Source organism: Spermophilus citellus (assembly GCF_964194105.1).
Source record: "Spermophilus citellus genome assembly, chromosome: 9".
Lineage (NCBI taxonomy): Eukaryota > Metazoa > Chordata > Mammalia > Rodentia > Sciuridae > Spermophilus > Spermophilus citellus.
Window position 1 is genome coordinate 98,972,855 of NC_138191.1, and position 13,524 is coordinate 98,986,378.

Genomic DNA, 13,524 nt, shown 5'->3' on the forward strand with positions numbered 1-13,524 from the left:
AAAATTCTGTCCTCTAGCTATTTTGAAATATATAATTAACTGCTGTCAACCATAATTGTCCTACTATGTTAAAGAGCATTAAAAGTTATTGCTCCTATCTAGTAGTATTCCTGTATCTGTTAACCATCCTCTCTCTATCCCTTTTGCCCACTACCCTTCCCACCTCTGGTAACTACTGTTTTATTCGCTACTCAATAATTTTATCTAATGATACTCATGTTTTCATTTGTTTGATCCTTACAAATAGTTTTTTGGTGATAGTGCTGTAGTAGTAGGTCCACTGTCTTTATTGACCTTGCAGTCATGTGGAGCACTGGACAGATGAGCATTTACAATTCAGTGTTATGATTGCTCTCATGAAGAGACTGTAACATGACTAGAATCTAGTTGAGCTGTCAGACTCAGAAGGGGTTTGGAGGGGTGTGAGGTTAAACTCCTTAAGGCAGTACCTTCCACTGATATTTTTGTGGAATTGCAAGCATCAGATTCTTAAGCTGCAGTTATATCTACTTTTGATTTCATTTTTGAAAACAGAAAATATATGAGTATTATGGCCAATTAAGGATAACAGCGGAGAGGTTCTGGTGTGAAATAATTTTGCCTCTTTACAGACAGATCCAGTTGAGTATGTGGAAAACATGTGTGAAAACATGCAACTGTACCCACTGCAGGACTTTCTCACTGGAGATCAGCTTCTTTTTGAATACAAGCCGGAAGTAAGGAGGTTTCCACTTCTAAAACTTGCTTTTAGGAAAAGAGAAGGGTGAAAAAGTACCAAGAGTATACTTAAGAACTGAGAAAAGAGAAAACTTGGTTATATTTAGTCAGGATTTTTTATTTGTTTAAGCAGAAGAAATTGCAATAGTTGTATGAGTAATTTCTCATTATTTTACATGATTATGTTTTAATATAAGAAGCTTAAAGTTTTACGTTGTTAAGACATCTAAAATAGTTAAGGCAGTTAAGAATTATTTTATTTAGTTCTTAAACATACTTAAGAAGTTGTTTAGCTTACCTTTTAATTTTTTTGGAAATTCAGGACAATTAAATCCAGATACAGATTGCTGTTCTAGCCAACCAAAGAGTGGGGAAAATACCTACTAGATAGATTAAAATATACACACCAGTAAAAGAGAGCTCTATTGGTAAATTTCCTAGATGTACAACTGTTGACTTCATGATGTATGGTTCAATAAGGTGACTTTGAACTGGAATCAAAGTGATAAAACCTTTGTTTGTTCTTTTATTACATATTATGTTGGATATCTTTATTGAAAAAAAGATTATAGGCATGTGCCACCCTCAGTTTTGCATATATTTAAAAGTATTTTGACTTTGATAAATAAATAACTTTGGGGGATCACAAAATTTTTACAAGAAAAATATAAGATTTTCTAAATTAGCTGGGCATGGTGGCATATGCCTATAATCCCACTAATTTGAGAGGCTCAGGTAGTAAGTTCCAAGTTTGAGGCCAGCCTCAGCAACTTAGTGAGACCCTGTTTAAAAAATATATGTGTGTGTGTGTGTGTGTGTGTATACATGCGTCTACACACAGCTGGGGTGTGGCCCAGTGGTTAAATGCCTGTGGGTTCAATCCCCAGAACCCCCCCACCCCAAATTAAAAATTCTCTAAATTAGAAACATGATTTACAGATAATATTACATATAGGTGAATAGTTGGTCAGGGGCATTCCTCTACTACTGGGGAACAAATCACCTTTGTTCTTACAGAGTAACAGTAGCCAACCAGTGATGATTTCTTCCCCAGGGGATATTTGTCACTGTCTAGAGATATTTTGGTTGTGATAACTAAGGGTTGGGCATGGAGAGGGAGGTTCCTGAAATCTGGTAAATGGAAGCCTAAGATGCTGCCAACCATCCTAAAATGCAGAAGACAGTAACTTACAACAAAGAATTATCTGACCCAGGATGTTACTAGTGCTGAAGTTGAGAAATTTTAGAAAGGGTGTTTATTCCAAAACTTTCTTTTAAAGAGGATAGGGAAAGGCAAAGGAAGAAGTAACAATTGCACATTCTTGCTATCTCTAGGTTGGTTATGTCTAGTGATCTGAGTGTTTTTTCCAAACCACCATTTGTTGTTTTTTCTCAAAGAAATGTTTAAATTTTACTTGAAATTCCAAATTAACCTACATAATCTTGAATTTAATCCTTATCGCAGATGAAGGATTATTAGAGGAGGCCTTGCTTTGGCATCATTTTACTGTCTTGTGTATGAGGTAGTATATAGTTTTTAACAGTATATTCTTTGGCATGTACAGTATGGTTAGAATTCCACTTTGACACTTCTAGCTGTGTTTTTGTTTTTTTTTTTTTTTTTTTTTGGAAATCACATAATCTTTAACCTAAGCATTACTTAGTTTTTAATCTCTGAAGCTGAGTATTATTTTCTTTAAAATGATTATACCTTATTATTATTTTTTTGGATTAAATGAAATAGTGTATGTTGAGCACTGAATGACATATAGTAAAAACATAGTAAATAATAGCAGTTTTTATTGCTAGTGCTGTTAATATGTGGGACTTATTATCATGAAACATTTGATAATTGTCAGTTACACCTCAGTAAAACTGAAAAAAATACTTGAAATATTAATTAATGATGCTTTGTAAATATGGGTGTTCATGGACTTTAAATAGTTTTATAAACATCAGGATGCTACGATCTTGGGGGTGTCTAACAATGTAACTTTGCCTAACAGAAATATATTAAGTTAAGATTATTATTGTATATGTCTCCCTTTCCTTACCACCACCATTCCCCCTTCCACCATTATTAGGTCATTGCGGAAGCCCTTAATCAGCTAGTTCCTCAAAAAGCAAATCTTGTTCTACTCTCTGGTGCTAATGAGGGAAAATGCAACCTCAAGGAAAAGTGGTTTGGGACTCAGTATAGCATAGAAGGTAAATATTTTGTCTTCCAATTAGATACATCTGATTTACTTTGGAATTTTTATGCTTTAATGATCTTATCTGATTCAGGTTCTTGTGGTGGGGCGAGTATAATTTTTTTTTTAAAGTTCCCTTTGAAATGAAAATTACTTACTCTAATTTGGGAGGAATTATTTTCTGCTATGCTTATATTTATTAGCTATTGAAAAAAATCCTGTTTTGGTATTTGGAAATCATTTTTAGAAAAGTACTTTTCAAATATAGTGCGTCACTTTTAGATGTTATTAAAATACAGATATTGATTCAAGGGGTCTTCGAAGGACCTGAGAGTTTATATATCTAACAGTTTCCCAGCTGATAAGAGTGCTAATGGGACTACACTTTGAGCAGTGAAATTCTAGATTGCCTGGATATGTCAGAATTAATTTGTGGAGGCTAGTCAATGATTGGTTTATTAAGAGAATTCTGATCATGGCCTTATTTGTTGGATCAGTTTGTCTTTCTTCTCTACAGATGTTGAAAACTCCTGGGCTGAACTGTGGAAGAGTAATTTTGAATTAAATCCAGATCTTCATCTTCCAGCTGAAAACAAGTACATAGGTCAGTAAGATAGCAGTCATTTTACATAATCTATCCATGTATTAATCAGCAAAACTTGTATAGTACATAATGTTTTACAAAGTACCATATGAATTCCTATTTTAGAATCCCAGTTATATGTTATTCTTTTCTTTTCTGAATGAAAACACAAATTTAGAAAAACAAAGTGACTTATCCCAAACTATTTAGTTGGTGAATAGAAGAACTGGGACTTAAACCCCAATCTTGGCTTCCTGACATTTATGCTTTTTCTTGAACATAATAGCTGACCCTTTCAAAGGAAGAAATTGTCATTATCTTATCATATTTTCTAGTGTTTTTCAAATTGTGGTTTACAACCCATTAAAATGTTGTAAAATCAATATTAATGGGTTGTGATGTCAGTGTAATTGGGCTGTAATGCATTAAAAAGTCAATTAGAATAGAATATAGAAAATATTTTATTACATAAAGAAAAGGTGTTATTTCAAAAAATTTTGTTTTGTATCTATCAACTTGCTTGCATTGGAAATATTTCTGTGAGTTGTAGTAATAAATTTGAAAGCTACTTATCCTAAGTCAAAGGTTTTACAGTTGTTGTGAATGTAATACATTCAGAAAACTTTATTTTCCCAGCAATTTCATTACTACATATATATTCAAGAGTTGAAAAAAGCACTCAAACAAATACACTTACATCATGATCATACTAGCATTATTAACGACAGTCAAAAGATAGAAAAAACAGCCAAATGGATGATTGGACAAATTGTGGTATACACATTCTAGAATACTACTCAGCCATAAATAGAAAGGAAATACTGGATAAACCTTGAGAATACCATACCAAGTGACAAGGCCATATATGAATACATTTATTTGAAATATCTAAAAAAGTACATCTACAGAGACAGAACATAGTAAAGGTTGCTAGGATCTGGAGAGGGGAATGGTTAATAGGGAGCAAATCCCTTAAAAATAATAGGCTTTCCTTTTGGGGTGATTTGGAAAATTATATGGTACTAGATCAGTGGTTGTGCAATATTGTGAGTGTATTAATGCCTCTGACATATTCACTTTAAAATGGCTAATTTTCTATCATATGCATCTCATCTCAATTAGGAAAAAAACTATGTGGTGTGTGTGTGTGTGTTACTAGGATTGGATTTAAAGGCATTTTACAATTGATGTACATCCCCAACCCTTTTTGTTTTTTATTTCATGAGAGGGTCTCACTAAGTTGCTGAAGCTGATTTCAAAATTGATGATCCTCCCGTCTCAGCCTCCCAAGTCACTTAGATTATCGGCCTGCATGTGCCCCCTTGTGGCTAACTTTTATTTTTATAAGTCTTATGATTTTGGGCAATTCAGTTTCATATCTTGAACATTAACTATCTAAACAACTAAATTTTTTTAAGAGAAATAACTATAACAATTTGTTCTTTCATTCTCATTTTTCCTCCAATTACCTATTTATCACCTATATTGGATGTAATAATTTGTTTTTATTAACTGAAATTACAAGTTTGGCTTTGTTTGAGCAGAATTATTTTGTAGACTTTCAAATGTCCATAAAGTTGGTAAGAGACATTCAAGAATGTATTCATTCATAAAGTGAATTATACAACTATCCTAATCAGAAGTTCCTCTTTCAGAATTTTTTTGAGAAAGGAAATGAACCCAAATTCATGGAAATTGAAATTTGGGAAATCACAGATTTTTCAGAGTTTATATACAGCATACTCTAGTATTTAAATATGGCTTATTTTTGCCACACACACAAAAAAATGGTTATTTAAACTTTTGAAACCAAGAACAGATTGAGAATTCTGTTAGAATAATGGAATGTTTTTATTCTGTTCTTTTGCTAGCCACGGATTTCACATTGAAGGCTTTTGATTGCCCTGAAACAGAATACCCTGTTAAAATTGTGAATACTCCACAAGGTTCCCTGTGGTATAAGAAAGACAACAAATTCAAAATCCCAAAAGGTAATATGTTACCCTCCCTAAAAGATGTGAGGTAATTAAAACAAATCTTCCTCCTCTTCATAGCAACATTCTTTTTCTCCCTGTGTCTTGCCCACTTCCTTTTCCCTTTACCTTTGGAGACCTTTTCTAGGCTTATCTATCAGATTCATACTGTGTTCCTATGTTATCACATAAATACTTACAGATACTCTGTTTTTCAGTAAATAAAAATTCAAGCCTAGAAATCAATTGTTTTCAGATACTTTTCTTTTAGATAAATGAAAGTGGAGCCAGATGTTTGGCCATCTTAAGGAATTGGTATTATTTGAACATAAGATTATATGAAAAAAAAATATTCTTACAGGGCTGGGGTTGTGGCTCAGTGGTAGAACACTTGCCTAGAATGTGTGAGACACCGAGTTCGATCCCCAGCACCACAATAAAAAAACTAAATGAACAAAATAAAGGGATTGTGTACATCTACAGCTAAAAATATTTTTTTTAATTATTCTTGGATATAACAGTAGCCTAATCCAGCATTACAGATGTAAAAATTTCCCCCATCTGCCTCTTGCTGTCTTGCTTTTCATTATAAAGGAAGCATCATGTAGAGTTGTTAAACAGACTAAATTTCTTGATTTTTGAGGTTATGACCCAAACTATGTGGCTTTTTTATGTTTTGTTCCTGGTACATAGCATTGAAACTTCCTGAAGCAACTTGGAATCATAAACTAAGTGTCCTTAGATGTAATTTAACTAATGTCCCAAATCCAAATACAGTTATACCTTAGTTCTGTGAAGAAATCTTGAGTTTGTTGAGAAAGTGTTTCCATAAATCAATCCATCCATCTTCCCTCTCTTCTTTTCTCCCTCCCTCCATTCTTTCTTTTTCTCTATCCATCCTTTCATCCTTTCTGCTGGGGATTAAACCCACAGCCTTCTGCTTGTTAAGCATGCATTCTTCCACTGAGCTATCTCACCACCTCTTCACAATTTTTCTTGAATGGCTTATAAGACTTTCAGAAAATGTTCTTAATTCAGCTTCCATAGAAAAAGGTTCTGTCAAAACTTTCTGTAAACATTAGGGTTATTCCCTTAATGTTCTTGACACGTATACCCTAACATTTTCCCTGTCTGAAGCTATTAAAGTGTGAATATTCATATACCTCTTTGTGTGTATCCATATATCTGATCTTCACTTAGAAAGTCTCACAGGGCACTTTATTTGGAATGGTAAATACTATCTTTAAAAAAAAAAAAAAAAAAAAAACCTTAAAAATAAAAATGTAGTGTGTAGAAAAAATTAAAATATGAGGATTTAAGTATTTGTACTTTATTCACAATTAAAAAATATTTGAAGCCTCTGAGCTTCCATAAATTATCTACGGTCTTTTTTTTTTTTTTTCAGCGTACATACGTTTCCATCTGATTACACCTTTGATACAGAAGTCTGCCGCAAAGTAAGCAACTGTCCTTTTTCTGATTTTTTAAAAATATTTTTTAGTTGTCAGTGGATCTTTTATTTTATTTATTTATTTTTATGTGGTGCTGAGGATCAAACCCAGGGCCTCACGCATGCCAGGCAAGTGCTCTACCACTGAGCCACAACCCCAGGCCCATTTTTTTTTTAATTATTAGAAAACTTTTGTCTTGGTTTAAATCATCCTCTCATTTTCTATCACAGTACTTGAACTATGTTACTGATTTACGTTTTTCCTGTGCTCCAGACAAGCTATTTGTATTGGTACTAAACATTAAAATCATACTGTAACACCCATATGTAAAACATGCTGATGGTGTAGGCTAGTCACAGAGTTCAGTGAATTGTGAAAGTTCTTAATGATCAGTTCTCGCTGTACTCTAGGGTTAACTCCTAGTCTATAGTGAGAACTGTTGGATCTGTTGATCCTGTACTTAAACACTGCCAAGGAATCAAATTACAGCTTGTTCTTAGCAGTTTGCCTAAATATTTGGATAGCGACATTGTGGAAAATTAGAGAGCCTAAGATGTGCTGAATCACAGAAAGTACTCAGGAACTGATAGTGAACTTTTCCTTTGCCACTTAACTGTATCCAACCTTAAAATGACAAGCAGTATTAAACTCTATTATAATGTTTACTCTAAAAACTTGCCTTCCCTCATATTTTCAATTTGTCCGTCAGAAAGCTTAAGTCTGGAGAGTAACCAGGCACAGTGGCACTTGGCTGTGGCTCACTGAGACAGGATGGTAAGTTCAAGTTAGGAGGATGGCAAGTTTGAGGCCAGCCTCAGCAACTTAGCAAGATCCTCCTCAAAACAAAAAAATAAAAAGGACTAGGGATAATGTTCAGTGGTAGAGCACCCCTGGCTTCAATCTCTAGTTACCCTCCAACCCCCAAAATAGTCTGGAGAGAAGCCATGAGCCTTAGGCCAATAGCTTCTGATGCCTATTCCATTCCCTTCATTATACAATATAACTAATGTCATTTTATACATGTACATGACATGAAAAAGCCTAGGAAGCACCACTAATATGCCTGTAAAACTGAGTCCTGAGTAAGCTATATTTACCTTTGAACCAAATTAGATTTCAGTTTTACATTTCAGAGTGAGGAATTAATAATACATTTTTAAAAGTAAAGTTTTTTAAAAAATTCTAATTTGAAGCAAATCTATTCATGTCTTTCTTGCCAATTAATGATGTTGTTTGCATTCGGTAAACTTTTCAGTGTGGTCCTCTTTGATATCTTTGTCAATATCCTTACCCATAATCTTGCGGAACCAGCTTATGAAGCTGATGTGGCACAGCTGGAGTATAAACTGGTAGCTGGAGAGCATGGTTTAATTATTCGAGTAAAAGGATTCAACCACAAACTACCTGTAAGTATATGTACTGTTTTCTTCATAGAGTGCTTTAAAGTATAATGTTTGTTTATTGCCCCTCTGTAGTATCAAGCATAGAGGCAAGTGCATGAAGTACTACACCTAAAAAGAAATGTTTGTATCATGAGTTTTCTTGGCTGATGTCAGGTATTCTAACTATGACTATAACCAAAGAATTATATATGTCTTATTATGTAGTGTGTACAATACAGCCCAGGCTGTTGATGTGATCTCACTTACCTTTGCTGTTAGCCAACATTGGCATTTAGAACTGTTTTACCGTATGCCAGTGGCAGATTTAAAGGACCTGGTTTATTGCCTGACATGGAGTAGAAATCCAATGTTTATGCCCTGTCTTTCTCTTTTTTTTGTACTCTCTACTATTGTTTCAAATATGTGTTTCATTTTCATTCTAAATTTATGAGCCTTTTTTTCTAAAAGGTTGTGTATCTGTTGGTAAGGAATGTGTTTCAGTGTTGCTTTGACATAAACTTAATATTAGCAGAGGAAAAACTGATATGCTAGCTAAGAGAGTGGCAATCATTAAATGCCTGGTAAAATAATATAATGTACCCAACAACAAATTTTATATCTAGGCTTCTTAGATACATTATATATTGTAATAAAGTTTGGGGAATAGGTTCATACAAGAAAAAATCTAGAGGACAGATCCTGCCAGAAAGCATATCTGTGAGGGCTAGGGTTGTGGCTCAGGGGCAGAGCGCTTGCCTAGCGTGTGTGAGGCACTGGGTTCAATCCTCAGCACCACATATAAATAAATAAAATAAAATAAAACAAAGGTACATCAACATCTAAAAAATATATTTTAAAAAAAAGTATATCTGTGCCTAAGAAGCATTAGTTTCCCTCTTGACAGAAACTCAAGAGAAGAGTATATTTTCCCCCCTCTATACCCTTACACCTCACCTACCTAGGAGCAAAGATTGGTCTTAAGAAAAGGTACCACAAAGTATATTACTATATTACTTTTTTTCACTCTAAAGGACTAAATATAATACAGCTTAAAATCCAAATAGATTACTACCTAATATAGTGGTTTTCATTTGGAAAGTATGTTTTAGATTTACCTGGAAAGCTTTTTCAAAATACAAACCATAGAAAAGTGTTTGATAGTTTTCATTTTATAAAGTTTACCTAGCCTTAATAAAAAATGATATAGAACATAAACATTTATGTATAGAAAACACAATACTGATTTTACCTATAGAATATAGATGCAAACTTCCTAAAATTTTTGAAAATTAGGACTGAGAATCTAGCTCAGTGGTGGGGTGCTTGAGTAGCATGCAAAAGGCCTTGGGTTCCATCCCCAGCATTGCAAAATCAGTCAATAAATATAGCAAAAAGAACAATTCATCATGACCAAGTACCAGTACTGCAGGGTTGTCCAGTATTAAGAAATTGATGGCTATAGCTCATTATAACATGAATCAAAAAAGAGCAATCACTATATAAATATTGTGAGAAATGCCAAAAATTTGATGAATTGGTATTGGCATTCATAATAAATAGGAATAGAGGGAAATTATTTAAACTCAATAAAAGACTATTAACAGCCCTCTCACACCAACAGCAAGTGTTACATTAAATGATGAACCACTGAACATTAAAATCAGGAAACAAGCCCAGAGTAATACATGATCACCTCTGTTAGTCAACATTGTTTTTGAGATTCTGACTACCACAATAAAATGAAGTGAAACTTTTTTGGAAAAGAATAACATTTTTCTTTGTAGATGATCTGATTGTATTCTTAGAAAACCTAAGATGCTACTAAAATTATTACTGAATTCCTACCATTAATTACTAAAATTAAAACTAATTTGTGATGTGTGGCTAGTCATGAGTTCAGTATTTCAAAATCAGTTGCTTTTTTCCTGTGGTAGCAAAAACCACTTAGAAGTGGGTAGAAACAAATATTACATTTACGATATTGATAAAAACAACAAAATACCTAGGAATAAGTAGGAATAGTATAGGAGCTAGCTAAAGAAAACTGTAAATCTAATTACAGTAGAAGGGGTAGAGAGAGAAGAGGGGAGAGGAGAGGAGGGGAGGGGAGGGGGGATAGTAGAGGATAGGAAAGGCAGCAGAATACAACAGACACTAGTATGGCAATATGTAAATCAATGGATGTGTAACCGATGTGATTCTGCAATCTGTATACAGGGTAAAAATGGGAGTTCATAACCCACTTGAATCAAAGTGTGAAATATGATATATCAAGAACTATGTAATGTTTTGAACAACCAACAATAAACATTAAAAAAAAAACTAAATCTTTTTTTTTTTTTTTGGTGGTGGTGGTGGTGCTGGGATCAAACCCAGGTCCTATACTTGCTAGGCTGATGCTCTACCAATGAATTACATCCCCAGCTTGAAAACTATATACTGAAGCAAATAAAAAAGACCTTGAGACTCACCTTCTGGGTATTATAAAATTATCAGTTTTTAAAATTAATATATAATGTTCATCCAATTAAAGTCACATTTTGGAGTGGTAGGGACACTAGATAAAATGAAATAAGTGTGTTTGGAAAGAAAAAAATGTTTGAGAATACCCGGGAAAATAATGAAAAAGGAAGAACCATGGCTCCAAATTTGGAAAATATTGAGAATTTGAGTCCCTGAAGATTCTCTTGAGTCCTTAGTGTACTTCTTTTTAATTTTTTTTTTTTTTTTTTTTTTTTTTTTTTTGTAGTTGTAGGTGTACAGAATGCCTTTATTTTATTTGTTTATGTGGTACTAAGGACCAAACCCAGTGCCTCACACGTGCTAGGCAAGCACTCTGCCACTAAGCTATAGCCCTAGCCCTTTAGTACTTCTTTTATGTCACCTATAATGCCTAGTACTATGCTAAACCCCTGGTAAAAAACAAAGGAAAACATTTGCCCCCTAACACTTGGTAGATTTTCATGCTTTGCCACATCAAGTGTTTCTTTTGTTTTCCCCCCTTACAGCTACTGTTTCAGCTCATTATTGACTACTTAGCTGAATTCAGTTCCACACCAGCTGTCTTTACAATGATAACGGAGCAATTGAAGAAGACCTACTTTAACATTCTCATCAAGCCTGAGACTCTGGCCAAGTGCGTATACACAGGATCAATTTATATTTTAGGAACCTAAAAGCATTTACCTTTCTTAGGGAATTGCAGGGAGTGAAGCTAATTTTGATGCTTATTTTCAGACATGTGAGAATTGTGCTGTGGCTTCAGATCATAAAATCTCTAATACAGATTAAGTAACTATCTGTGAACAGAACTAAAAGTAGCCTATTATACTTGATTAGAGGCTGAAAATAAAGAAGAATGTTTTTCTAATCTTTATAAGCAAATCATTAAATAATTTGCAATTTACTTTGTAAGTAAACAGTTAAGTGCTGGCTTGTTTGTAGTCCAAAATTGTTTACTGGTGATTTTAGTGTGTTATATGGTTTGATAAGTATCTCATTTAAGTTGCTTGTCACTTATCTGGCAACTTTAACTATACAGAATTCAGCTAAGGTTCCTGAAGAAAGCAAGGCAACTGAACAGCCTGTACACTAATGCTTGAACCCTCTCATAAAAAGCTGTCCCTGGGGCCTTCCCTCAGAGCCTGTTCTTACTTTAGTCCAGGGCTAATGATAGCCTATGTGGATACCTTTGTGTGAATCAGAAAGAAAACTCTCTTTGGGATACCCTATCAGCAGGGTAGAGCCTTTGTGGGAAGAACAGATAAGTCCCCTCTGAGCAGGTATAGCCCTTTGTGCAAAGAGCTTGCATACCTCTTCTTGACTCCCTTGCTGGACATCTGAAAATGGTGAACAAACAGCACAACTTTAAATGGAAACCCTGCTTTTGACATAGTTATAATGAGCCCATAAATTACAAAAGAAGAAGGGGTTGAGTGTTAGGTTTAACTGATAATCTGATTTGGGCAGAAGAGTTGTCTGCAACTGTTGAAATGATAATAGTGCTGTGTATCCCATAAGTCCTGAATACTACTTTGTTTTACTTATAAAAATACTACTATATCAATTCCTTTTTTTTTTTTTCCTTTGAGTAATGGAGCTTGAACTCAGGGGCACTCGACCACTGAGCCACATCCCCAGCCCTTTTTTGTATTTTATTTAGAGACAGGGTCTCATTGAGTTGCTTAGTGCCTTGCTTTTGCTGAGGCTGACTTTGAACTCATGATTCTCCTGCTTTATCCGCAGCCAGCGCAGACAGTTAATTGTTTGGTCATGCAGGGAAATTCTCAGGGAGTTACAAAATGAAACACAGACACACAATTTTACCTTTAAACCAAGCTCCAGGGGACGGTTCCTCATGCTCTCAGCCTCAAGCTCCAGGGCGGAAGCGAGGTTTTATGGGAGAGGCTAGTAAGAGAGTGCAAGCATGCTTGGGAGTGGGCTTTTATTGGGGAACTCTAAATTCTGGGGAAAATCCCATCCAATGAAGGTCATTGGGGGGCAGTGTTGCAAGGTCAGATGAGGTGATTGGGTCCCTAGGGTAGTGGAGAGACACGTCTCTACACAGACACCGATCTCGAACCCAAGAAGGGTGGGGAAGTCCTGCTGCATTTCTGCTACGTGGACACCTCAGACACCCAGCCAGAGAGTAACTCAGTCACATGCGAGGTTGGTCTCCCACACTCCTGCCTCAGCCTCCAGAGCTACTGGGATTATAGGCATATGCCACTGCACCTGTCTTATCAACTACTATTTTAGTAAAACCCAGTCACTTTGGAAATTTATTGAAGTGTAGTAGAATAATAATATGCCTACTATTCGTGGAAAATTTATGTGCTAGCACTATTCAAAGAACATATATATATATATATATATATTCATTCTCACCATGTGATTATGCCAAATAAATGGTAGGCATTATTACAAGTGAAGAAATTGAATCACAGTTAATTGCCAAGTTCAAACAGCTTATTAGGTATAGGTTTAGGTTGGTTTGGAGATAAGGAGGTAAAGTTAATCTGCTTCTAGACTAGAGACATTACCTAGACTATATTGTCACTGCAATTATAGATTCTCATCATAGTAGCCTCCAGTAATTAATGTTAGTGAGACTTCAAACCAAAATAGTAATAATGCTAAATTGGCATATGACTGGGAAAGCTTTGAATCATCTATCAACTTTACTTATGTTAAATATTTTACTCTGCAACTAAGAATAGATAAATG

At 34.6% G+C, this 13,524-nt stretch overlaps 1 protein-coding gene across 2 annotated transcripts in view; it reads left to right on the forward strand.

The window, feature by feature from the left end:
• NRDC (nardilysin convertase) overlaps nt 1–13,524 on the forward strand; it is an 88,890-nt gene that overhangs the window by 66,501 nt on the left and 8,865 nt on the right. For both annotated transcript variants that reach the window (XM_081306405.1, XM_081306406.1), the window contains 7 exons: nt 612–716; nt 2,802–2,925; nt 3,427–3,513; nt 5,364–5,483; nt 6,871–6,922; nt 8,172–8,322; nt 11,307–11,434. In XM_081306405.1, the coding sequence (XP_081162531.1) occupies nt 612–716; nt 2,802–2,925; nt 3,427–3,513; nt 5,364–5,483; nt 6,871–6,922; nt 8,172–8,322; nt 11,307–11,434 (767 nt within the window). The remainder of the gene's footprint in view (nt 1–611; nt 717–2,801; nt 2,926–3,426; nt 3,514–5,363; nt 5,484–6,870; nt 6,923–8,171; nt 8,323–11,306; nt 11,435–13,524) is intronic.